This window comes from Neomonachus schauinslandi, chromosome 6 (genome assembly GCF_002201575.2).
Source record: "Neomonachus schauinslandi chromosome 6, ASM220157v2, whole genome shotgun sequence".
Classification (NCBI taxonomy): domain Eukaryota; kingdom Metazoa; phylum Chordata; class Mammalia; order Carnivora; family Phocidae; genus Neomonachus; species Neomonachus schauinslandi.
Genome location: NC_058408.1, coordinates 61896123 through 61923947, shown reverse-complemented (window position 1 = coordinate 61923947; position 27825 = coordinate 61896123). Strand labels below are relative to the sequence as shown.

The following is a 27825-nucleotide window of genomic DNA, read 5'->3' as shown; positions in this document are numbered from 1 at the left end:
AGGTAATGTGTTCAACTCCAAGAAGTGGGGCCTCTCTGAAGTTTTCCCTAATCTTAAAGGAGTCTTAAGTCTAAAGACAGTACCCCAGACTAGCCTTGGGGAATAGCCTGGAACACTCTCAGGAATAAATTTGAAGCCCCAGGAAAACCCTCACAGCAGGCTACAGTCATTTGTGTTTCCCACTGGAAAAATGGAAAAGGCTTTCAATTTTTTTGAGACACTGTTTTCCATTGGAAATGTAGGAATGCTGTGAATCTTCTTCAACTATTAATGAGTTCCCTGGGGGTAAAACAAAGTTACTAGACTTATTTTTCATTAAGTAGGAAATTATTACAAAATATGTATTTTCACCTATATCAGGAAATACATATCAGCATGTGTACAAAACAAGAAAAGGAAAATTCTAATATTTCACAGCTACAGGAACCCTGGACTGGGTTTTAGCTGACTAGATTGTTGTCTTAGGTTTTGCCTCTCCAGTCCTCAAGTTCCCTATATATAGAATAGGAGGACCAGTTCATGGAATTAAATAGGATATCCCCCAGAGCTCTTTAAAACTCCAAAAAATTCTGAGTTTTTATTGTTTTAATGAGTAGAAATGTAAGTTAAATACTCGTTTGCAAGTTTACTGCTCCTTAGGCATGGAAACTATTTTTACCCCAAGTGGTTGTGATAATTACAGCTTTCTACCCTTGAAGTCATAGGGTGCTATGAATTGATAAAGGATAATAGAACTTAGTACATGGTTATAAAAGTCCTTTCAGTACAGGGTTAAGTAATGGTGGGAAATGTGACCTCTGCTGTGTAGTGTAAGATGTTCTTTAATATACAGAGGCATTGTTCTTTCTGGTGTAATAATGAAAGCATTCATTATATCCAGCACTTGGTTCTAATCTGTATGGAAGCAGTTGTTTGATAATGTAATATGACCTTGATTGCAACGCCTGAGGAAAGGGGCGATTGTGGATGCTGTAAGGACCCTAATTATAGCATTTCTTCTGCACTTTCAAAATGAACTTCATTTTTATCAATGCTTATGAAGTCTGAGTAATCCAATTTTTTCAGGCTTTACTGTTGGGTAATCAATGATGAGATACTTCCTTTCACATTGTTGTGATTAACTATCAATATAATTAATCCAGGTGCTTTTTCTTTGCAGTCATACTGTTTGTGAGAGCTGAAAATGTCTGTTAATGCTCTAATTACCCAGTTAATTGCTTCTTGAAGGCCATTATTGGTTAAGTTTAGAGTTACTTGCTAGATTTTAGATTTTTCTCTAGTATTTAAAAATTAAAGTCTTCATAGTTGTGAGCATATTGTAACATAAATTCTTAAGGGGAATATAATGCTTCCGTTATAATTACCTGTTGAAAATAGGACAATTTTGAAATTATCTTTGATCATTTTAAGCTTGATTATCAGAATTTTGAAATTATATTCTTCCTTAGCTCTGTTTACATACAAATCTTTTCACTGTAGTACGAGGAGAAATGAGGGTCCCTGAAGAAGCACTAAAGGTAAAAATTTTTACTTATTTCTTTCGTAAACCTGTCATTTGCTAGGGTTGATTTTTACTCCTAGATGTTTTGTTTTCATTTTTAAATGTTTTATAGCACGAGAAGTTTACCATTCAGCTTCAGTTGTCCCAAAAATCTTCAGAATCAGAATTATCAAAATCTGCATGTGCCAAAAGCCTAGATTCAAAGGTGGCAGATACTTCGACAGAGGTGCAGCACAAAGCCACAGAAGCACTAAAATCTGAGGAAAAAGCCATGGGTAAGTTAATCTCTTTGAAGATACCATATTTATACTTGATTATGAAGAAAGTACAGGCTTTGTTCTACAAAACGTGGCCATGTCTATATCAATTTATAATAATGACAGTTTTAGAGTGGGATTTAATGCAGCCAATCCTTTCATTAGAAAGCATTATATAACACATAATTATATATGGCAGTTATATGTAGGTGTGTTTAGATATTTGAGGGAAGTAAATATAGTTTATAATATTTTTGTTATTTCATGTTTGTGTCCTTTTTTTTGAATTACAATAACTGAAATGAATTAAAAGGATATCCAAGGAGGTTACATCATCATCATCATTATTATATTTATCATGTTCCAGGAACTGCTCTACATAAATAATCCCATTCATGCAAAAAAACAGTTTTTTAAATTAGTAGGCATTACCAAATTTGCTCAAATAAAAAATCTACTAGTCATGTTAACAGCTAGTTTAAATTTGGTTACTCTGCAGTGCCCTTAGGCTTTAAAAATATTTTTAATGGTCACTTATACCAAAATTTACTTTAGTTTTGTCTTTTTTATTTAGACTTACTTGAGCCATTTCTGTATACCAAAAAACTGATTACACCTTAACAAAAAGCTATTAGGCTAACGCAGTTTGCATTACTTAGATATTAGCCAGAGCAAAATTTCATTTATTTAGTCATGTCCAACATTGAGTAAGGTCTTACACAAATAACAAGTTTTTCAACTTAGAGTACTTTTCAACTACCTAGACTGTATTTTTTTTCATTTAATAATTTAACCAGGCAATTCTAGCATTCTGCAAAAGTATATATTTTTTCTGTTTCATCTGCTTTAGACGTATTTTTTTTTTTTTTGCCTCTTTCCAGATATTTCTGCCATGCCCCGTGGCACTCCCTTATATGGGCAGCCATCATGGTGGGGGGATGGTGAAGTGGAGGAGAAAAGGGCTTTCAAGTCAAATGGCAAACCTGAAGAAAAAAGTCATGAAACTGGGACAACAGGTAAGGAAAAGCTCAGACTATGACATTCAATGGATATTTTGGGAAGAATATATAATCTAAGCAAAAATGTGGCAGCCCTGAAAAGAGATATATATCTATTACTTTTTAATAAAAAATGTTGTGAATGTCTTAATGATCTTGTCATTGTAAGTTTATTATGCATGATTCTCACATAAAGTATTCATTCCAAAATCATTTTTATTTAAAATATTGTTCCAACTAATGAGATTAAATCTTGAAAAATAGATTAATAATATAATCAGGCATTTAAAGTATTTTAAAATAATTATTAAAATGTTTCAGTTAGACCAAAATAGTAGACACAAACTAATTTTGTGTATTTCATTAGATTCACAGGCATATAATCATGTTTTTAAATGAACAGTTTATGTTATGTTCAGAAATGTGATATATGAAATTAAAACTTCTTTAAAACCTCAGTGTGCTTTATTTGTTGGGATGTGGTAGCAATAAGATTAGCCAAGTTAAGAAGCCAGAATGAAAAAAGTAGTTCTGGGCCACATTCATAGTCAAGGAAACATACTCTTTTGTTGCTAGAGGGATTTCATAATGAGCTAAGTGTTCCATAAGCCAGAAAATCAAGATTTCCAGGAAACAGAGGTATCAGTTGTCACATAAGGACTTGGCAAAGACATCAACACCAAAGGGTCAAATGGCCAGTTTCCACGTTAATGGCAGATAAGGATCCAGAGCTGGAGGGATTAGATACAGGTACCAGGAAACCCAGCAGTATGGAAAACCAAGTCTGACTCTGAGTCAAAGATAGATTCCATCAGGGCACCTGGTTGGCTCAGTCGTTAAGCGTCTGCCTTCGGCTCAGGTCATGATCCCAGGGTGCTGGGATCAAGCCCCGCGTCGGGCTCCCTGCTCAACGGGAAACCTGCTTCTCCTTCTCCCACTCCCCTTGCTTGTGTTCCCTCTCTTGCTGTCTCTGTCAAATAAATAAATAAAAATCTTAAAAAGAAAAAAAAGATTCCATCAGCACCCTTCTCAGTTGCCTACCTTTGACCCTAGTTGTACAAGATAAATAAGACATTTTTCTTAGCTGGAGAATAAGAGCACTGTTCTTTAAATATGCTGATTTTGCAGGATACAAGTCTAATAAGAAGAAATCTGGCTGTATGGACTCGATTTTACAAGTGCCTCAAACTGAAGTTGTCAACTTTGCAAATAAATTCCCATCACTGCTTCCTTGTTTCTGTCCACCAGCATGGTTTTCTTCATGTCCAAGCTTAGAAATACCTGAGTATTGATACTTAGTATCATTTAGCATAAGGTCAGATGCAAATAACACAGATGGGACCTGAGATAAGCGGGAGGGGAATTTACTGGTTTAAATAAGTGTAGCTCTTCAGGGCTGGTCCCTGCCTCTCTGCAGTGTCATCTGGGAGCCCGTTTCTCCCCCTTTCTCAGCTCTCTGTCCACAGTGGCTGCATATGAGGGCATCTGTCCTCATCGTCATCTCTGTGATGAAACTGAATTCTTAAATGATTATCAGCTTGTGTGGCCTGTCTTATTCAGTGTCATTTTTGCCACATGTCAAAAGCTGTCTCATAATCTTGGGATTATTTTTGAGTAAGAAGGAATTAAGTGATTTATGTCTTGTGTTAAGTGGCTTAAATGAACCCAGCCAGATTCAGCCAATTAAGGGCTTTGTGACGTCTCGTCGGCTTTCTATTATTAGTGTGAGGAGGTTCTTGTTTCACATTTATTATTTGTAGTTTCTTAAAATATGGGATGAAGGGAACAATTTACTGACCTGAAATAACTTACGATACTAACAGAGATTATAGAATCAGTTTGAAGATGTATACTGAATCTTACTTAATTTGATCATTTCAAAATTGTTTTTATTAAATGTTTTAAATTATGACATATAAGTAATCAATTTATGCTCTAAGCATGCTGTTTTGTAAACACAAAAAGTGATTTGCTTCTTGGTTACCAATTTTTAGAATGTAAAATCTTAATAATTATTGTGAGAGGTCAGCATTTCAGAAAGGGTAATAGAGTATGTGCTATCTACTGATTTATGTCCCTCTCAGTGGGTCCACATGTATCCAGAATCTCCTACAGACTTAAGCACATAGCCTAAAAAACCCTAGAAGCAAATATGTATGCCAGAGCAACCAAATTCTCCTGAAATTGTATGAATATTTTTAGTCCTATTAAGAAGGAAAATTTGTCCTCATTTGAGCTATGGGTGTGCTCTTCGACCTGCTGACAGGGTGCGAACATTTACTTAGGTTATATTTAAAGGTCTTTTAAGTGTTGCAACTGTGAGGAATAGATTTCTAGCTCTTTTACATTGATTTCAATCTAATCACACTAAATTTGGAAACTTTCCAGTTGTGACTCCTTTTTAGCAAAAGATGTTTCCTACTCTTTGTTATTTGAGATACTTGAATATGCAAGGTTGGATATATGTTCTAAACTGAACAAATGTGTTTTCATCATTATAACCTTTGCATCTTGATTTAATTGAATATTTCACTTGATTTAGTACAGAAGAATCAAGGGAACAGTTTTTTGGATTATGTGTATTACAAGTTTCCCAAAAGGTTACATAATCATAAAGTACCCTAAGAACTTGAGGATATTATCACCAGTTGCTCTTCTGATTTAGATAAACATAATCAATTCTAGCATAATCAGTTGTTAAATAGTTTTAAATAACTAGCAGTTGAGATTATAACAAAATATTATTATATACAAATTTTAGGATATTTTGTATATTAATTTAGTATAAACAGAGTTTGAAGATAAATGGATGTTAAATTCACAAATTTCCAGAATCTCTTCTGTCAGTGTTCTGAGAGCTATTTTATTTTTCTGTATTAATTTAGAAGACCCCCCCCCCATGATTTTTCTAGTGGGCCTACACTTCCCAAGTAAAGTAGGCCCACACGTGATCTGTTTTTATCATCTCCAGAGAAATGAATTCCTTCAGACGACTGAATTTTACTTTTACAACTGACAATTTCTTTTAAAAGTTTAACCATTTCTAAATTTCTATTAAATGAATTACCCATATCACTGCCTTCTTAAGTGGAGAAGGCTGACTATAATTTAAGTTTTTGGTTGATGACTCTAAGTCGTCATGATGAATATCAGTTACTGAACTGTGTGACACTACAGTGAGGTCCTTGGGGGACATGGAAGGATGTAGGACTGCTGGCCCTACATACCGAATGGTTCTGGACTGCTGTGGTTCTGAGCCACGTTCTGAGCTCTTGTGTTTTGTCTTACCTTTGCCATCTGTTTCTTACTTCTCAGTGCAGTGTGTCTTACCTTAATCCTCACTTCAGATTTGCTACATATATCTAAGCAAATCGTAAAAAGGCTCTCAATGAGTGACTTCCTGGTTAGTGAAGATCATGAATATGGGCATATAGGCACTGTTGAATCTGTCTTAGGTTTTTTAGAGTTAGATTTTTGGTTTAGTTTTCATTTCCCTGATTCTTAGCTATGCTGGAGAATTGGGAAAAAGAGAGAGACATTTATTTGTGTGCCTTTTTTTTGTCCTGGGCTTTCTTCTGGGTATCTCAGATTATCTCACTTAATACTTAACCTCACTGGATCATCACAGTGATCTCATGGATAGATACCATTATTTCTGATGAAGAAAATGAGAATTAAAGATTGACGGAGACAGGATTTATCTGATAGCAGATCTCTTCGCTACTTTCCTGCCTAGTTAACAGTCATCAGGTCCTAATATGCTTCCTTTCTCCTCTATTGTGCTACCTGACATTGTTAGATAACTGATTTCTGGGAAAATTGTGTAAGTCTTGGGTTTCTAGTCCTTGGAGTAAAGGTGACTTTGAAGTAGGACTAATGGATGATAACCTTAAAAACAGTGATGTGCAGTTGTTGATCTGTTTTTATGTGTGATAATGTGAAAAAAATGTTGAAAGTATATCAGTATTAACTGTGAACTTTTCCTTCACAAGGAAGGAAAATTAGGAAAATATTCCTTTAAATTATGAATGACAAGTAGATGATAAATGCTATATCCTTGGAGCAGCTTTTTGTGGTTTTTGCTTTGTAGTTCAGCCACATCATTTTATTTGGGTATCCAAGTGGTGGTAAAAAGAACCTATACCACCCCTTGTCCCCAGCCAGCATTATCCTGTTACCAGAAGGATGAGCAAAGCCGAATAAATGACTCAGTTAATGTATGTATGTATCTGATGGGTACGTACACAGATAGGCCAGGTTTATAAGCCAATTGTACTATAAGGAATTGATCAAGTACAGTACATTGTAATAGTAAACAAGTCAGCGTATGAAAAATAAAAATAACATTTATTAATGAGTTTACTAATACATGGGGAGTGACTAATGCAATTTACTCTCATGGAAATTTTAAATGACAGGCCGTCAGAGGAAACAGTGCAAGTGGACATTTTATTATTAAGATGAATTAACTCCTACATAAAGAAATTTTAAAACATGACTTTAGGTTCCTTAGTCTTATTGTATAATCTCTTCTTTCCAAAAAGCATGTAAAATTTTTGCTTTAGTGATGTAGAGTGTTTGCTGATACACATTTCACATTTTCATAAGAAAAATTGTATTTTGAAAAGAATAATTTTTACATTGAAAATTGTTTTTGTTACTCTGTTTACTTTCTGTGTAGTGGGATTTGGGGGGGGGTTTTTTGTTTTTTTGTTTTTTTGGAACTGGAGCTTGATGTTTTCTATACCCTGTTCCATACATTTGATTACAGCAATGTTGTCCTATTCTTATAACCTAAAAGCAAACAGTTTTATGTTCAGAGATTACTGCCAAGAAATCAGTTATAGCACCTGAAGAATCCCATCAAGATTTAATATTTGAAAAGATAGCTCAAGAGACCAAATACTACTTCACTCAGTTAGGGAATGATTGGAAACAGTGTAGTCTCCCTGTACTGCCTTTCCTCCTAATAAATTATCTGAGTATGGTTTTCCTGTCAATCTGTTTAAAAATGGAATGCTTCTATGAGCTTTAAGGAAATATTTTTCATTTCAACTCTTTACCATCTTAATAATGGACATGGTTCTTTTGCTTCCTGAAAAACAGGGCAGTTTAATCTTATTTATTTATCTAGTAATTTTTTGCGTTTGCACTGTCTAATAACACTTACTTACAAGAAGACATTTCAGTAATCATTTTCATTTATATATTTTATTTGCCAATTTCACTTACATATACTGTGTACAAATGCATATATTTTTATACCTTTATCTTCATTTCTGAGATAGCAGAACAATAGTGATAGTGTTCCAGAGTTGCTCACTTCTTCTGCCAACTCTGGTTGTTTTGATCTGAGATTTATAATTCAGCTTTCCTCCCAAGAATTTTTGACACTTGTACATATTCTGCTGTATAGACATACACATGAATTTTCTTCTGGAATTTTTGGCTGGCAACTGAAATTTCTATTTTTACCTTATTTCTTTCACACTGCTGCTCGGATTGCAATGCTGCAAGCAAACCACGTGTTTTATCTTTAGTCGTTCTTTTATTCTTTTTGTATCCATCTTCTTGCAGTGAGCGCACATCAGTAAATGTTATTTTTATAATTCTAAAAGTAATGTCTCTAAATGTCATGGTGAAGAATGGTAAGTGGAATCATTACTTCTAGAACATCACTTGCGTATTGACTTCATGTTTATTTCTTCATTTAAGCACCTGTTCTCCTTCAGAGCTCTACTTTGTGTTCATAGATATTTCATCCTCCTGACTTGATAAGGAAATTCACATTTTTTCTATGTCCCTAGATGTATATGTCTAATGTGCATCTCCATCTGCATTTGATTTCAGTTCTTTTACACCTTGATGATTTCTAGATCCAAGTTGGAAAAAACATGTATCTAACCATGCAGGGTCCATCTCTTAAAACTGCTTTGTTCTTTGTCGTTGCTGCTACTTATCCTGCATCTTCTGCTACTGAATGCTGTGCTTATAATCAGAATTATTTCTTCTCTGTGATATTTGCCAGGTTTTCATCCAGGCTGTGATCTGCCTTCTGATTCTCATGGCACAATACAAATGGCCATAATTATTCTCCTTTAAGTGCTAGAAGCTCCCAAATATTTTGAATTTTCTCTTATTTTTTTCATTAGGGTGCAGCATAGATGCCAAGCAAGTTGAGGAACAGTCTGCAGCTGCAAATGAAGAAGTACTTTTTCCTTTCTGTAGGGAACCAAGTTACTTTGAAATCCCTACAAAAGAATTTCAGCAGCCATCACAAATAACAGAGAGCACTATTCATGAAATCCCAACAAAAGACACACCAAGTTCCCATACAACAGGTGCAGGGCATGCTTCATTTACCATTGAATTTGATGACAGTACTCCAGGGAAGGTAACTATTAGAGACCATGTGACAAAATTTACTTCTGATCAGCGCCACAAGTCCAAGAAGTCTTCTCCTGGAACTCAAGACCTGCCGGGGATTCAGACAGGAATGATGGCACCAGAAAATAAAGTAGCTGACTGGCTAGCACAGAACAACCCTCCTCAAATGGTATGGGAAAGAACAGAAGAGGATTCCAAAAGTATTAAAAGTGATGTTCCAGTTTACTTGAAAAGGTTGAAAGGTAAAGTGAATTGATCATTTCAGAACTTCCTGTTTTGTGATAAGGAAAATTCAGTCTTCACAGTTAACCAAAGTACTCCTAGATAAGTAATTGTATGGTAGGAAACTTCAGCTTTTTCAAAGCTCTGTATTTGATTTTGAAGCTCAAAGGCAAGCCATACTACCCATGTCCACCTTACTCATTAAAAATAGTCTGCCTTCATTTTCCTGCCAAAACCAGATTGGTTTTGTGAATTTATATTTATGCCTTTAAAAATCTTTCTTTTTCCACCAGTGGAATTCCCTAGAAGACAATTCTCATCGTTTTCTTGACTTAAGGAAAACCTATATTCAATTCTGTTCTTCTCTACTGTGATGCTTCCAATAAAATGTCAGTGTCTAGATTTTGAAAGAAATTTTAAGCCATTTGATAATGGGCCAAAAGTTCTACATTAGTAATACAATGACATTGTTGATAGTGTGCTTCCAGCTTTTCTCAGCAGTTACTCATGAAACAAAAACTTTTGGTCTAGAGATACTGAGGATCAGTTGAATTTAAAATGTTTTTGATATTAAAATTTATGAAACCACAATTGAATGTTTGTGAAATAGTCAATATTTGCTCTATTAGTATAACACTTGGCCAAAATTAGTCAAATATCTATACTTATGTACCAAGGTATCAACTGAATAATTTTTTCCATTGTTTTGCTAATTAAATATATTTTAATTACCCTATCTTAATTTTATTTAATAAGCTATCTTTAAGAGAAATGATTACATGCTAATCTGGCCATTCTGTTTCTATACAAGGCGTTAATGAGCTTTTTTAAAAAAAATGCTCATTGAGGTCATTGTATCCCTAACACTTCACCTGGGGACTTTATTATGTGGCAAGTACTCAGTAATTTGAATACATAATGAATGACTTCACTATCAATGATAAGACTAACCCTGGCCTAACCAGTACTTTATGCCCTGGGATTTTGTTTGGTCAAGTAATGAAGAAATACCTGTTCTGATTTGCTTCTGAGACATTTCAAGATAGTAAGGTCGTGTGATTACCTAATTCTTTGTTGGGACCTATTACTATATCTAATTATAATCTTAAGCGGTTACCTGGCATATATACTTTTCACATGTGATTGTTATCTTTTCTTCTACCAGATAATACTAAATACATAACTGAGAACTATGTATGTATGTATAGGTTAAAGCTCAGAAATAAAAGCTATCCATTTGGAAACTGACCATTTTTATGAATTTATAAATAGTACTGATATCTTAGTATAATAAAAAGGTAGCATAAACCTTGAAAATTTAGAAATGGCATGGTCTTTCTTAAACTACTCTTAATAAATGTCAAAAATGAACTAAAAGTTTCTTTAAAAAGCTACCATTTTAAAGCACCTTTACCCCTTTATTATAGCTGTTTTTTTAGTCATCCATAAATATTTTCTGTATTAGCTATTATTTTTAAGCCATCAGTTTCAGACATTCTCTTCTTGAAAAAGGCCCATTGTAAGCCTGACTCCAAACAGAGGCATTAATGCCCATATTCACACTGTACCTACGTATGCATTAATGATTAGATATTTTTAAGCTTTACCAGAAACTATACAATCAAATTACTGTGGTCCCTCAAAATTGATTTATAGGTAGATGTATATCCTAGGATATTGCTGTTGCTCAGAACCCTTCTCTTGGATTTGCCTTCAGACCATTCTACAAACCATCTAAGAAAATGTCTTTATGAATATAATTCATTTTTCGTTCAGGATCCATTTTCTTTCTCCAGACATATTTATAAATGACATTTGACTTTTCCCCAAAGTGAGATATGCCATCATTAGATAAAGATTTTCCACAATGTAGGATGTTGAAAGTGTATACAGAGATTTTAAATAAAGGTATTTATGGCACATAGTAATAATTTTACATTAATTAGACTTTCAGCAGTTATTTGAATCAGTCTCAAAAACTTGAACGTAAGTAAAATAAAAGCAAAAAACTTTGCTCCTACAAGAGTAAAGTGCACGCGCTTTGGGACAGTGAAGAAAATAATGTTCACAAAGCCCATACACTTTTACCCTTTAGGAGAGTTGCAGCTTCTTTGACCACAGCTTCTGACTTGGTACAGCTAACCTACCCTAGAAAATACCTAACAGACTTGAGCATGTTTAGGCATGGTTAATGATAGACAAGACAGAAACTTAGTGAGGCGAGTTTCCTAGTGATTTGTTTGTTGTTGAGTGCAAAGAGAAATTGCAGTTCTGATCAGATATCTCACCTGGTGTAAGAGAAATACAAGCAGGAATAATAATTTTCCAGAAAAGAAAATGGCTAACCCATAAAGAGGAGTTTTTAAACTATAACTTAAAAGATACTGAAAGGATCTGACACCACTTTAGTGCCAAATTTTACATGTTGATAGAAGAATTGAATTCTGTAAAGATGGTGTTTTCACGTTGTATATATGTGCAGTATGGGTTGTTTGGTCTTACTATACAGGAAATATTAGAGTTTAGTTATTTCTGGCTCTTACAAACTGGATTCCTTTTCAGTTTATCCAGTGCAACAATGAAATAGGTTGTAAAATAGCATGTTTTTAATGAGTTTTGTATTTGAATTAGTGGTTTAGTTTGATTTTGCTTTCCATCCGCTATCCCTGGTTCCTAGCTTAATTACCTGAGGGTAGGGATTCCATTAAATGAACACCTGTTTTGTTTTGTTTTGTTTTTTCTTTTCAGATTGCATTTTGAATAGTTGCTAATTTGAAGAAAGATTTTCAGATCTGTTGTCATATCTGATGTTTATAACATTCATCAGTTTTACTCTGCTGAGAGTGCTTCCCAAAACCCCTTCATGTTGGTTTCATTCTCTCCCTTTGTTTCCCTAGCCTATTATTTCTTCAGAACATTACCTTTTTCATGTGTGCTCTTTCTCTTTCTGAGTCTTCTCACATCTTTTATGTACCACATTTTGACAACCAGTCCTCCTGTGGTAAATCATTGACCCCAATTGGTAAACTTGAAATTCATTAGAAACAATCCCATGAGTATTAAAACTCAAGTTTTTCCTTTGGACATATGCCCTTTGCCCCTCCTAGCCAACAGGTCTTCAGCTCTGATTATTGTCTTGTTTGTTACTATGTTATTCAGCAGGTATTCAGACTCAGATCTGTAGCCCAGGAAAAGCTTCATCTCAGTCCTGGGAGCCAGGGACTGACTGCACGTAGTTGACTAGACTCATTTACACTTCTGCAGAAGCCAGCATTGAAGCCCTCATTTGTGATTCAGTCTAAAACATGTGTAGAGTAATTCTTCACTTTTCATTAAATGTATGCTGTAATAATATAATTATCATTTGATTATTTCTTCTAATGTATTTAAATACTGAGAATTCTAAATCATTGAAAAATAATTTCCATAAAGTTTCACATCAAATCCCTAGTAGAACTAAGGGTAACAGAGAACTTCTGTTAGGAATCTGATATTTCAAAATTCAGATGTATTCCAACTTGACTCTACATGCTTTATAGAGAAGACAGATTTTTAGCTGGTTATATTTAGCACTCTGCCATTTGCCCAGAAGGTGGTTACATTTATATAGGATTTCATAGACTATGCTTTTTTGTGATAGGCCTTTAGCATGCTTTATTTAACTTTTGAAGCCACCAGAGTTTAGAGCACAATTGTTAAGTTTGCAAAAATTCCCACAGCTAGAAAGACACTTGTAAAAAAGTGTATAGTTAATTGGTGGAACCTACAGATTTGTATCTTCCTGTTAACATTTTGCATACTTTTTATTGAAAGTATGCTATACTTTTAGAAGTATTGAACATTGTTGAAAGTTAAAATTCATCACATTTTTATGGCATTTGTATTCTCCTTTACTGTGTTGTGATAAGTGTCTTTGGGATCACCCTTTTTTCTCCTTCCCTCATGCTGAAGCAAATTTTTGATTGCTTAAAGTATAAGGTTTGGAGGCAGGATTAATGTTTATTACTGTTATAAGTACACACTATCACAGATGATACAACATTGCTTATCTGTTAAGGCATTGAGGAATCATTATAAAGTTAAAATTTGGAGAAAGAAAAGCAATCCCATTCAGTTGTTTATAAAGGCCCTCATTGTTGGTTGATAAAATTTGAATGTGAGCATTGCAATTGAGGGAAGTTTGCAGAGCCTGTTACTGAAAAGAACATATGACTTAGCTTGAAAAGGGGGAGGGGGGCAAAAAACAAATAGCACTTTTGTATATGCGTCTAATTTTCTACGTGGGATTTTCTTCCTTCTCTATTATGTGGTTTCTTTTTTGTGTCCAGGAAATAAACATGACGATGGTACACAAAGCGACTCAGAAAATGCTGGGGCTCACAGACGCTGCAGCAAACGTGCGGCTCTTGAGGAACACTTAAGGCGCCACCATTCCGAACAGAAAAAGCTCCAGAAGGCCCAGGCTACTGAAAAGCTTCAAGACCAAGCCGTTGTAAGTCAAACTACTTTTATGATTGCATTCTTTGATGAAGACAATCCCAGAAAAAGAAGGTCAGATTCTTTTACTCAGAGTGCGGGAATCTTGTGTCAGGAAACTACTTATTCAACACCACATACAAAACTTGAAAAAACAAAATCTACAACAGCAGATGCCAAAATGGTTTCTTTGTCTTTACAGACTAGCTCTGCGCATCACAGAGGGGGGCATGGTGTTCCACGTGGGAAATTGTTAAAACAGAAATCCGAGGAGCCATCAGTGTCCATTCCCTTCCTACAGACTGCATTGTTAAGAAGTTCAGGGAGTCTTGGGCACAGACCAAGCCAGGAGATGGATAAAATGTTAAAAAATCAACCTACTTCTGCCACTTCTGAAAAGGATAATGATGATGACCAAAGTGACAAGGGTACTTATACCATTGAGTTAGAGAATCCCAACAGTGAGGAAGTGGAAGCAAGAAAAATGATTGACAAGGTAAATAACTGAAATTTGGGGATGGTGGAAGTTTTCTTTTGGTGTATTTGACTGTTGGAAATTATTGGAGAGTCGGCATGAAGTGTTCTCATGCAGTTAGTGGTACTGGAACGTTAGGATTTTGTGAGGGGACTGCAAGATAAACAACACCAAAGTGCCTTCCGATTTTATTCTGCTTATATTCTGAACTTTTGCCTGAGTTTCTTATGTATGTAAAGTCCGATAACATTTAAGCTCTTTGGACCTTTTAAAGTTGTATAAGTTTAAGATAGGATTTTAAAACCATGTACTTTTGTGACTGTCCTCACTCTGCATTTATAAAAAACTATAAAAGCCAGGCTGCCATGCCTCTAACATAAACATAAATGTCAGCTGATAATAGTTAACCACGGGTTTCCTGCTTACTAATTTCATGTCACAAACAGATGAAAGTGTATATGTTTTAGTCAATTTTGTTCTTTGTCCTTATGTTCTTTTCTTTCTGTTCACTGCTGCCTTTGGAGATAGAAAAGAAGTATATGAAAACAGAATCAGTTTCATTATGATATTCAAATTCAGCCACTTTAAGTGTATGCCCAGCCATGATGATTTTAGATTTGTTCTCTGATGTTATTGGTTAATGTGTATAATGATTGTTGTATGGTTTTAAAAGCAGTTTTTATCAATTTTGCCCATAGTAATGGAAAGTTGACTTTAGAATCAGCTGTTTATTTTACCTCCTGGAAAACAGCAGCTTAAGTTTGGCTAAATAATAACCTCTTGTTTAAGTTCTTGTTACTCAGAGTGTGAACAGCATTAGCATCAACTTAGGAGCTTATTAGAAATACCAAAAAATCTCAGCCCTGATCTAAATACACTGAATCAGAATCTGCTTTAAAAGCAAGATCTCCAGGTGATTCGTATGCATCTTAACATTTGAGGTGCTCTAGTTTAGATGATAAGCTTACAGGCAGGGCTTTCAGGAGGTAAACAAAATAAACCTTTGGGATCTGGGAAAATTATTAGGATTTATGTTTACTTTTAATTTTTTTTTTTTTAAGATTTTATTTATTTATTCATGAGAGATAGAGAGAGAGAGAGGCAGAGGGAGAAGCAGGCTCCCCGCAGAGCAGGGAGCCCGATGCGGGACTCGATCCCAGGACCCTGGGATCATGACCTGAGCCGAAGGCAGACGCTTAACCGACTGAGCCACCCAGGCGTCCCTACTTTTAATTTTTTAACTTTTATTTCCATTTTGGGGTATGTTCTACAGTGAATGCAGTCTATTATTATACTGGTATATGTATACAATTTCAAAACATGCATTTATTTGAGGAGCACATGCTCAAAATTCTTTACTGTTGGAGCATACAACTTCAAACTTCCGGAGACCCATTACCCTACGAGATAGATGCTGTGTGAGCAATGTTATGACAGTTGTTAATAAGAAAAATAAAGCAAGTAAGAAACAGATGAATAAAGTGAGTTTCCTGATTATATTAAAAGAAGTCTAAGGACACAGTATTAGCACAGAAAATGACTCTTGGTGATTTTGAATTATTTTCATCATTGGGAATTGATAATATTTCCTTCAGGTTATTTTAAAGTTCCAAATTTTCCCTCTGGTTACTGAGAACAAGAATATTGCTATTGAAAATACTGTAAAATACAAAATGAATAGGTTTTGAAAAGGAGAATAGTAAGAAGTTTTAAAATTCAGATTAATATTAATTTTATTCTATTATGCCTTTGCTTGATTTATGGATATTGTATTCATAGTGATTGGTGTTTTGTCCATGAGGTTATTTTACACTGAGGGATTCTGTTATGGGATTGAAGAACATCAACACTTGCAGGCAGACAGATCTGGGATTAAGTATAAACTTTGCATGCACTAGATGGGTGCCCTTGCCCTTGAGTAAACTAACATCTTTAAACCTCTCTTTCTTTTTTCTCTAAAATGGAAGAAAGTTCACAAGGTCTTATAAAAAATAAAATGCATTTCACAATGCCTGTTTTATAATAAGACTTCTAAAAATGTTAGCGGTGTTATGACCCTTACTAGGAGTCTCCACATGTGGATCTCTGCACAAGGTACTGATAAATCCTGGAAAGTTCTTTCAGCCTGAGTCAGATCTGAAGCCCAAGGGGAAGTGACAGTGCAAGGGAGAGGCCCATCCAGGACAGCAGAGAGCCAAGAAAGAAGTCACTGGTACACATGAGACTCTTAGGAAACTGCTGGATAGAGAGGGGGACCACAAAACCTGGGGCCTGCCTGCTGTCTATAATTATCATAAGCAGCTTTTTTTCAATGGCAAATTATACAGTACCACCCTGGAGAGAGAAAACTAAGATCTTAAATCAGGATTCACTTAGGGGAGTAATGGCAGTGTGTGAATGGATAATTCAGAGTTATTCCTACTTTGTATAAACCAGAAAACAAAGCTGCCCATAACTATAGGGAAGAGTCACTGCATTATCTTGTGAATACAGAGAAAAAGAGCTGAGACTCTACTAGTTGTGGTTAAAGCCAGAAGCCAAATTCAGGCTAGAATCAGGCTCTGGGAAAAAAAAGCAGGGAAGCAGGAGTCCAATGTCTGAAGGAGATGAGGTAACTGTGGGCACAGAGAAAACAAAGACTAAGACTAGCCAGAATCAAGGCATAAGAAGCACTCTGGGAGGGTAGGAGCAATACTAGTGTCCTTTCAAATTGCTTGGATGAGTTAGGTGTGTGGACAGAAGTTGGAGCCTTTGGCTCCTTTCCATCTAAATTTAATTGTTGTTTGGCCCTGAAAACTTGTGTGTGGTCTCTTTCCTTTTTTACACCATCATTTGAGAGCTGGCTTATTTGATTTATTCACTTAGCAACCTTTATTCAACATCAACTGTATGCCACCCTTTGTGATAGAAGAGAGAGATTCAAATTGAAAAGACAGTTCTTCCCTTCAGGCCATGAGTCTGTAGAGGAATGGAAATACACAAGTAAAAACATGTATTACAAATAGTATGACGAGAGTGCTTTGATAGACATAAGCTATCGGAGAAAGGGTCAGTAGTTCTCAAGAGAAGATAGTTTCCTATTTGTTTATTCACTGCCCTACTCCCCCAAAACATGCGCACGTGTGCACACACACGAATGTAAATTCCATAACTGTGGGAACCTAGGGCCTGGTATTTTATATGTCCTCAATAAATACTGAATTTAATTGTCAGCTGAGCTCATTCTTAAGCAGGTGGAATCAATCCTGTAACAGGGGTGGTAAAGTAGGGTTTTCCAGAAATATGGAGCAACCTGTTCCAGATACGGAGCATGGGAGTATGGAGGGCTTGTTCAGAGGACCACAGTTATTTTAGAGAGATGAGATCTAACTAGATATTGAAGGCCCTTGTGTATCATAGGAAGGACTCTAGGTTTTTAAAGCTGGTGGGAATCCCTGACAACTTTTAAATAGGGCAGTGACATCTAATCACTGTCAGAAGTGTGAAGAATGGATTGAAAATTGGAAAGGCCAGAAGCAGAGCAGGCAATTAAGGAGCTGCTGATGTGTCCAGTAGTCAGCTGGATAGAAAGGTATAGAAATACCTGCGTTTTGGGTAAGAGATCTGGGCTAACATCCTCATTTGGGGGAAATATTAGAGAGTAGCTCAATGCAAAATAATAGATGTGATAACTTGGAAAGAATGTGTAGAGGGAGAGGAGACAAAGAGTGAAGTTCTTAGCAACATGAACAATGGTGGACAAAGGGTGGGCAAAGGAGGCTAAAAAGAATCACACAGAGGAGACAGAGAAAACCAAGAGAAAATAGCATGTTAGAATCAAAACAGAATCAAAAGGAAGTGAGTAAGCCACAGTATCACATGATATAGCACTGGATGCCTTTTCAGTTTTTCCCCAAAATAACATTGTACTCCTGGGCCTAAAGACGATAATTAGAACAGGTATTTGCTTCTTAACGTGGGAAAAGTTGTATGCACTTAAAACAGGATCTCTAAAAAAATCGTCAAGCTGAAATACCGTATCTTTGTTTTTCTGTGCTGGTTGTAGATAAAGGGTACTGAAATGTCCCCTCCGCAGACCCCAAGTTATGGGATCACAGCATTTTGGCTCATGTTTTTATGCTGTGTGTTTGTCAGTAGGTAGCCTTATTTTATGCATTGTCCCCAAATTCACTTCTTATATGATATTAACACAAATGCTTGTTATTTATAAAGACCTCTTGAGTTTTATGTCTAAGCTTACATGGAGATGTGCTATAATAAGAAAGTGCTGTTGACTGCTTGGATTGAAGGTAACTGTCTTCCATAGTAGTAATAGCCTCCCCAGCCCTCCCTCCTTTGGCCTCCCTGTGGTATCTAGAGAACCCATCATAGTGCCGGCTTATTCTTCCCACTCCTCCACCAAAACAGATACCGCTGAGGGAAGAGGAGGACATGAATCAGGGCTATTTCCTAGCCTTCCAAGCTAAGGGAGAAGAACTTGTAGTGAGAACAGAAAGCTAAATATTAACGTAACAAAAAAAAAAAAAATTTGGTCATTGTAGAGGGCTTGAGGCTCTATCTTGAAAAAAGTATTTTCCATAAATGTCATTCCATAGCCCAGTTCTACCAGATGCTTTTCCTGCCCTGAGTTTCGATTCCTGTCCACATGTCCATGGCAACATATGTACCCCCCCAAATGCCTCTTGTGAGCATATTCTCTTCTCTCACGGGCCTTGTATCTACCCGGGCTGTTCTACAGGCAACAGGTGGTAGGGGAGGAATCCAGAACCAGGAAAGCTCTAATGAGACTGGAAACACAGAAGAGAGTCAGTGCTGAGAAATGGACCCAGCTGTAAGCAGTTTGGAAGTTCACAGCAGGAGTTTAGATTAGATCCAAGTTGGAGCCAGGGGAACCCTGATAAACCAGAGTCAAAATCTAGGTGGTAGTGCCAGACAGAACACAGAATGGCAGCATGTTCTGGGTCCACTCGGCCACAGAATCAGATTTGTGTGGGAACTACAGAGTAGGAGATCAACGGAGAGCCTCGAGCAGTGGGAGGGGACTTTGATAACGGGCAGCATTTTCATTTAGACTTTACATTTTCTTCAACTTCTTTCCAGTCCAGAAACAATTGGAGTTAATGGGCCAAAGCAAATAGCAGTTCTTAGCCGGCGAATTCTGAGGGCTTCATTTTTCTTCCTCTTCTACTAATCTTTCTTGCCCTCTCTTCAGTAAGCAATTTTTTAGACAAAAGTCTTTATCAGGAGGATTGACTTTTGGTCACTCTGATTCCTGCTCCTCTCCCCTTCTCAGCTCCTCTTCTTAGCACGTCTCAGGTACAGGAAACCTCTCCTGCTGTGCTCGTCCCCAAAGCTTCACATCCAAACCCTCACCTTTCTTCAGTCAGAAGCTTAATAACATTTACTAGGCTCCCCCCCTTTCTTTCCTGTGTTATTATATGAAATCTTATTTATTTTCCTGCTTATAGGACTTGCCAACTGCCGTGCCCTCAGCGCATAAGCTCTTCCTTGTGTTTTCGCATGCCTTGCTCCTTCCTTCTCCTAGTTCACGGTCAGAGGCTTTCTCTCCCCGCTTCCTGCCTCAAGTAGCCCTGCTCTTCACCTCTTCTTTCTCCCTGTCACATTACCATGTCTTATTTTCCTTATAGAACTTGCCTCTAGCTAGTTTACATTCTGCCGGTTCTTTCTAGAATGACCTTGTCTTGATCACTTCTGAATTTCTTGTGCTTAGAACAGTGCCTGGCATGTAGTAGACAGTCTCTTTTTAATGAATAATGAGAAAGAAGACTTTGTGACATGCTCTTTCATTTTTGTCAGTATCTGTGTGTTGTTAGCTACAGATTAGCTAATGTAATTAATGAATTTATAGATTGGTCAGATTCAGCCAGGCCTCCACAAACAAGTTTTCCTATATTTTTTATTTGCTGAAACTAGTTTGTATCTTACCTAACATAACTTGATAAAATGCATAGTTTAAAACCTTGTATGTGTTACAAGCTTCACTTTGTCAGTATGAAGGCTGCAAAAGAGTAGAGATTGTATCAGAAGAAACACATGTATAAGTTTCAGGGGAATTGCCTCAACTAGTAGAAGACTGGATGTGCCTTTGAGTTTCTAGCAATACCTAGCTAACAGCTTAGGCGCTTAAAAATCTGCTTATCAAGGAAAGGGTGAGATGGTCATTGATGAGCAGCCAGATTTTAGGCATGAAAGGAAGGAATGCATGTCAAGGAAATGAGCCATAAAGAGAGAAATTGGACATTTTAACTGTAGATGCATGAGATTAGACCTGAGCATAATTCAAAGATAGGAAAGGAGGAGCTAATAGAAAAAGAATGCTAAGCAGTGCTGGAAAGAGAAGAGGCATGGGTATAATACTCCTAAGGAGTGGGAAGAATCAAGGACCACAGGGTAGGTTCAGGGAGGGGGCAGAGATCTGAGCATGTTTTTAAACAGGCAGAAGTAAAAAGGGAGAAGAACAAACTAGATGGTGCCTTTTTTAAAAAAATTGGGGTAAGGTCATTCACAGGACATTCACCATTTTAGCCATTTAAAGTGTATTGGCTTTTAGTACATTCACATTGTGCGACCATCAGCGCTGTCTAATTCCACGGCATTTTCTTCACCCCAAAAAGAGATACCCTATCTGCTCCATTTCTTCCAGCCCCTGGCAACCACTAATCTCCTTTCCGTGCCTGTGGATTTGCTGCTTCTGGGCTTTTCACATAAATGGAATCATATACTGTGTGGCTTCTTGTGACCAGCTGCTTTCACGTAGCCTGTTTTCAGGGTTCATCCATGATGTAGAATGTGTCAGTACTTCATTCCGTTTTATGACTAGTACACCATTGTGTGGATAAACCACATTTTATTTATCCGTTCATCTGTTGATGGACATTTGGGCTCTTTCCACCTTTTGGCTCTTGTGACTAATGTTGCTGTGAACATGCATGTACATATGTACCTACCATGATAAATTATAAAATGTCTCTCTTAACCCCATTCTTTTTTCTAATAGTTTTATCTGAATTTTAAATTTTAAAAGTTGATTAAAAATGTTATAAAAATCACAGTGTTAAATTCTTAGAACCACTTATTCTACTGACTTTTAAGGAATTTTTCTTCTAAAAAATTAGATTTTTATGGAAAATTATATGTTTAAAGAAATTCTCCTCTATTAAGTCTTCCTGATTTTGTTCCCTGATGTTAGAAGCTAGGACTCTGCATAGTTCTTAAAGTATGCGTCGAGTGGTTTTCACAGGCCATGGGAACCTTTGCTGTTGCCTTGAACTGGTGGAGACCCTGCTCTCTCTACCAAGGCGGTCCTTGCTCATTGAGGAAAGAGTTGTTCCAGTCATCTGAGGTTGAAACCTGAGTGCACATTTACTTGGACACTTCGATATGATTGATACACGAATGCAATACTGTTCTTCAGTTGCTAATTTAAAATAAGCCCACAAAAGCTTTATGTTTAACCTACCATTATGTTTCTCATTTCTATGGAAAGATAAATTACTGTTGAATTAATAAATAATAGTGACAATGATGATAATATACTGGTGAAAAAACCAAGTCATACTTTTCACAGGCTTGGTTTGTACTGCACGTACTAGACCTTTGTCATCTGGAGAATGTTTCATTTCTTTAAATTTAAAACTAAAATCTAAAAATATAGTCTGGGTCTTAAAGAAATGTTGTTTTAACTACAGAGTGCCCCTGCATGGTTCAGGTGACATTCTCTTTTCTTTATAAGCCTCCTGTATTAGAACTCAGCCCTCCGAGAACAAGGACTAAGTTACACATATTTTTGAAGCACCTATGGTGGCTAGCCCAGTAGCCTGCAAAAATAGTAAGTACCATACCTCAGGAACAGGTTGTTAAAATTGTTTAGAGTAGCTGCTGAGATACAGATGTGAAATCCCAAAGTGAGATGCCAAATAGCATATGCACACATCCAGAGGAAAAGAGAGAGGACATGTTCCATAATTCTTGGAGTAGGATGGTGAGAGCAGTGCTGTCTTCTTACCCTAAACCTGGAGGCCACAGGAGGGAGTCACAGGTCACTCCCCAAAATAGAGATGCATCTGCCTCAATCAGGGGACCTAGAGGCATGAACATTCTCCACCCCTAAGATGAATGAGTTATCTTTAAGCATTTGCCAGGCCCAAGGAGCTCAGATAGTGCAAGTTCAAAAGGAAATTTTCTATTCCCATCCCCTCCTCCTTTCTTTTGCTCCCACCTGGAAGAATTAGAAACTGACTGACAAACTTGGGATGGGGGATGGCATCTGTTAGAGAGGAAGCATAATAATTAGACAGGTATCTGATCTCTCTCCCTTCCTCAGTCTAGACTTTTAGCCTAAAAAAAGTCCCTAGCTGAATGAGAGAACCTGATTTTGTACTATATCAAGTTGGGGGCTGTCACTGAGCCCAGGAAAGGGAAGAGAAGCATAAGCCCGGGTTAACATACATTGCATTTGAAATATCTTTGAGCTGTCTATGAGGAGAGATGACAAGTGAGCAGCTGCCTGTGGTTGGAAATTGAAGGGACGCCTCGGATGTGGATGAAATCACCTAGGGACAAAAACCTACAATGAAAATATGGGAAGATCTAGCAAACTTAGGCCTCAAGTCTTGTCCAGCTATTGGATCATATGTCAGATTATATGTGCTTTTTGAAATGTGAAAACTCTAATAGCTTTAAAGCACACGGACACAGTATAAGATGTTTACGTCCTTCTTTGTTTTCACATGAAAGTTCTCACAAGTGGATGTTTTTGTAGCAAGACACAAAAAGGATAGGGATTTCAAGCTGGGTAGTCATTGCTGTCATTAAATTTTCAAAGCACTCAAAAAAATATAGATAGGAACTTTGGAGACTTCTTTTCCCCCACAGTTGTGCTTCAGGCCCTGTCACTTGTTTGGGAAACAGGTGATGATTTAACTACTCTGACAGGTATATACGTAGCTGTCTCAGGTGCTTTACAAGGAATCTGTAGAAGTCCCCTGAGTATTCTTTTTTTTTTTAAGATTTTATTTATTTATTTGACAGAGAGAGACACAGCGAGAGAGGGAACACAAGCAGGGGGAGTGGGAGAGGGGGAAGCAGGCTCCCCGCGGAGCAGGGAGCCCAATGTGGGGCTTGATCCCAGGGCCCTGGGATCATGACCTGAGCTGAAGGCAGATGCTTAACGACTGAGCCACCCAGGCGCCCCCTGAGTATTCTTCCTGTGCAGTTTCAGCTTCTCTTCCCTGGAGGCATCGCTTCTTTGCATGTATTTTGTTATTTCAAAGTAGTGTCATTGATTTGGAGAGATTTATTATGTTTTACTTGAAACTGGTAGTGCTTACATGTTTCAGGAAAACAAGTTTTGGAAGTCCATTTTGAGTATGAAGTAGAAGTAAGTATCACCAAATCAGAAAATCACCTGAGATCGTTTATAAATTAACATGCCAAATAGCACATGCAAGTACTCACGTGTGCGTGCTTTTATTTTACTTGCAAACTGGAGTTAGATTTTCCCTCAGTGATTATAAAAATAAGGAAATAAATTCCAGTAAATTTGGAGGTCAGTGACTTGAGTTAGAAATAATTTGTTTTTATTTTAAGACAGTCACAAGTAACTCGAGTAGCTCTGATTTGCGCTCTTTACAAGTGGGACTGGAGGCAGAACCCATGGAACGGTATACACAGCATTTTTTTAATGTTGTTGTTAAACTTACCAATTCTGTGTTTAACAAAATGAAACAGGGCTGTTTTTTCCCTTCTGTAAACTGTGCTTCCATGTGTTATTAAAATCCGTATTTGATTTAAATTAGCAATATACAATTTACTTTTAAAGCAGAGATAATTCAAATATTGAGTGGTTCAACAGATATTAAATCACAATTCTTGAAAACTGTAGTTATATTTGAATTAAATATTAAGTAATAAGGCCACCTAGTGGTAAAATTTCCAAGTTTTGAAAGTGAAGAATTTGAAAATCTGATGTCTCCTTTATTAAATGTGGGCTTCAGAATTTATCAGGTATACTGTATGATCGTTAAAAAGCTTTCTAGAAAATAGTTTACCTTAAGGTATTTTTCCCTTTGTATAGCAAAGAAGGCCCTTTGATTATGTTCTAAAGATCCTTTCTACAAAGCACTAATTCAAACACACTATTTTTCTTTATTGTAGTAATTAGAGCCACAAATAAAATCTATAAATAATAAGCATTGGGAACAAAGAAACTTATTAGTAAAATGGAATGTTAAAGTTTACGTAGTTATAACCTTTTTCCAGTCTGTTAGGTAACCCCATTCTCCAGCCTGTTATGTGCCAGGAAATCAGTAAGACTCAGATCCTGCCCTTGATTGTGCACGTGATTATTGGTCTCTGTGTTTAAATATTCCACAAGTGTTGACCATAGTTGACCTGCTTATTGAAAATGGTGATCTGTTGGGGGAGACCCAGGATCTGCCTTTCAAAGGCCTTTCGATGAATTTTTAGGCAAATAAAATTTGAAGATCATACTGTACTCCATACAGAGATCATACAACAAAATCTGATATTTGGGACCTTAGAAAATTCCAAGTATGATTTAAATTCATGTATGTAAATGTTACACATTTGTTAGGGAAGGAACCAGTGAAATCAGCTGTATGCTTATATATAGTCTTGCAGCAGGATTCTCAAAAATAATAGAGCAAAGAGACAAGCTGGAAACAAGCTGAAGTAGTATTCTTTCCTAACTCTGCATTATTATAATAGTTAACATTATTAACATCTTTTAACAAATCACATGTAATGTCCTGGATATTTATTTTATTATCAAACAGTACTTGGCTAAATATTAAAAAGGATAGTCTCATTTACTATGAAGTAAGCTGCCACAGCCCCGTTTTTCTTTCCAACTCTTGCTTCAGTTGGATGTTACCCTGTCCTTAAACATGTTTCCCTCACTAGTGAATTACCCATCGAAATTAATTCAGAGTATTTCTACTTGCCTCTGAAGTTACTGATATTATTCCTAGTAATCTGGTGCTCAGACTTTTCATTTATAAAATAATTTCTCCTCCTAGGTATTTGGAGTAGATGACAATCAGGATTATAATAGGCCTATTATCAATGAAAAGCATAAAGATCTGATAAAAGATTGGGCTCTCAGCTCTGCTGCGGTAGTAATGGAAGAAAGAAAGCCACTGAGTACACCTGGATTTCACAACTCAGAGGTACACATCCCTTCCTCATATGTAACTTTTACACACACAAAATGTAAATTTTTATCATTTTTGTAATTACATTATTTTAAGTAATTGATATATCCCCTTGAGAATTCTTCTAAAAACTAAATTCTCACAAATTTGTTTCTAATAAAAGCCTAAAGCAATTTTGCAGTAATTCTGTTTCAGTTTTTGTTATGTTCTTTTAAATTGTTACTATGTTCATCAGTGAAGGGAAAATGTTAATTTCAGAAAGCAGTTGATGGGCTACATGCTCACTGCTTAAACTTCCTAGGAGGGCATGTATTTAGCATGGACAGGTCTGAATATCATGCCAGACAGATAGAACTTACATACCTCAATAAGTGCGGGTATGGTGCAGTGCTGGATGTGATTCGGATTAACATGAAGTTAATCACGGATGGCTTGGCCAACAAAGTTAGGGAGTCAGTCTGGTACAGTAGAGCCTGGAAGACCTGAGTGCGAATCCCAGAGTGGCCATGTTTAATAGAGCGCCTTTGTGTTGGACACTTCCCCTTTTAGCTGCAATTTTCTCATCTACAAACAGGATTGTTGATAAAGTCTATTTACAGGGAGTAGTGAAGTCTGAAGCACTCAGCAGAGGAACAGCCTGATATTTATGCCCTCAACAAATAGTTATTCCCATATTGGAAATAATATTAGAATGTCATTCCACATTGTTATGTCAAAGAGAAATGTGAAAGATGTGTATAACTGAGAAGTATTAATTCATTATAATTTATTCAGACAATAAGAGCTAACATCCAATAGGACCTTTCTTGTGCCATTTTACGAATAAGGAAACTCAAATATAGAGAAATTAAGTTGACACATTCACAAAGCCTAGCAACCTTATGGAGCCAGAATTTGAACCGTAAGAGGCCTTGTTTTCTTAACTCATTCTCTTACTCATTATGCTGTACTACCTCTCAGGAAATGAGGTAATTTAAAATACACAAATGGTAAATAAAACAAAGACTTAAAATATAAATAAAACAATAATAAATAAAATGTTATATTTGTATGAGCTGTAAATAAAATCTTTCAATAGGTAAATCCACCTGTTTTTTTAATTTATGTTAAAATTGTCCCTTAATGGTCTGCTTTTTTCTGAAAGCAAGTATGTTTTTTAGTGTTCTTTTTTCTTCCTTAATCTTAGAGAATTTTAATTCTAGTTTCTGTTTTATAAGATGCTTAATGCCCTTATTGAAAGCAAGTGATACTTATCTGAGGCAGTGTTTTGGTATTCTAATTGCTCTAGCAACAATTCTGATGAACATGAACTTTGTAAGGCTCCTTCTTTCCTTCTTTATCCTGTCAACCCATGCCAAGTGGACTTTATATATAGCCCCAATATGGGAATCACCTAAACAAGCCATGAGAAACTCTTCACAGAAGAGTTCTACTATCAGTGAGGGTGTGAGTGGCTCTGGTGCTTCCTTCATGCTGAGAACTGTGGGCAGTTAGCACAGAATCTTGAAAGGGAATTCAAGAATTTAGCAGGCTTTGGAGGAATTCTTAGGCTTCATTGTATGTATGTCACTATGTATACTTACTATTTTAACCTGTTCTTGAAATCATATATGTAGTCTGTATGAAATACTTCATCAGTTTTTAGCCTATCATCCTTAGTACAATAAATCTGATACTTAAGGTATTGTTTTCATAATACAATTTTGGTTAAATAGCCTTCCAATCTTTAGTTGTCATTCCAGTCTCAAAATTAAGCCTTGACTTAGATTTTTCATGAGGGAACATAATTTTTTTCTATATTCCCTAGATCTTCCATATTAAATGCCAAATTGCCCTGGTGTTAAAAATTACCAGTATATGTCCATAAGTCTGTGGAACCATATCATGAATTAAATCCCATTTCACACTTGACTCTAACGATGCAAAGAGCAGTCGCCTTAATTAAGGCCAGATCTAGACGTGCACAGGTCTAGATTCAGACTATTTATAGAAAAGTTTTTAAAGGTTGAGTGATCTCTGGCTTCTTCTGGAAACAGTAAAGTGTTATAAAGTCTTTGGCTGTGGGTTAGTTTTTGAAATCCCTAAAGACATGATGTGGCAGATTTAATACTCCTTGGGACTCTGGAACCAGTCTGATTCCTAGAAGCACCTGGAGGGCTAGAGAAGCTTTAGACTCCTGTTCCAGAGAATGAAGTAGAGCCAGCTCCACTGGTTAGCCGTAAGGCTGCGGTAATAGACCCACGTTTGTTCAGCCACAGTAAATTTAAGCTCTAAGTGTTTATTTTAGTGCCATCGTTAGTATTTAATAAATAGA

At 36.4% G+C, this 27825-nt stretch overlaps 1 protein-coding gene across 1 annotated transcript in view; it reads left to right on the top strand.

The window, feature by feature from the left end:
* Window positions 1-27825, top strand: part of CEP170 (centrosomal protein 170) — a 129098-nt gene that overhangs the window by 66802 nt on the left and 34471 nt on the right. Inside the window, exons 5-11 of the mRNA XM_021682698.1 lie at window positions 1459-1517; window positions 1614-1776; window positions 2640-2774; window positions 8909-9385; window positions 13694-13857; window positions 14044-14337; window positions 25377-25526. Coding sequence (XP_021538373.1) covers window positions 1459-1517; window positions 1614-1776; window positions 2640-2774; window positions 8909-9385; window positions 13694-13857; window positions 14044-14337; window positions 25377-25526 — 1442 coding nt within the window. The remainder of the gene's footprint in view (window positions 1-1458; window positions 1518-1613; window positions 1777-2639; window positions 2775-8908; window positions 9386-13693; window positions 13858-14043; window positions 14338-25376; window positions 25527-27825) is intronic.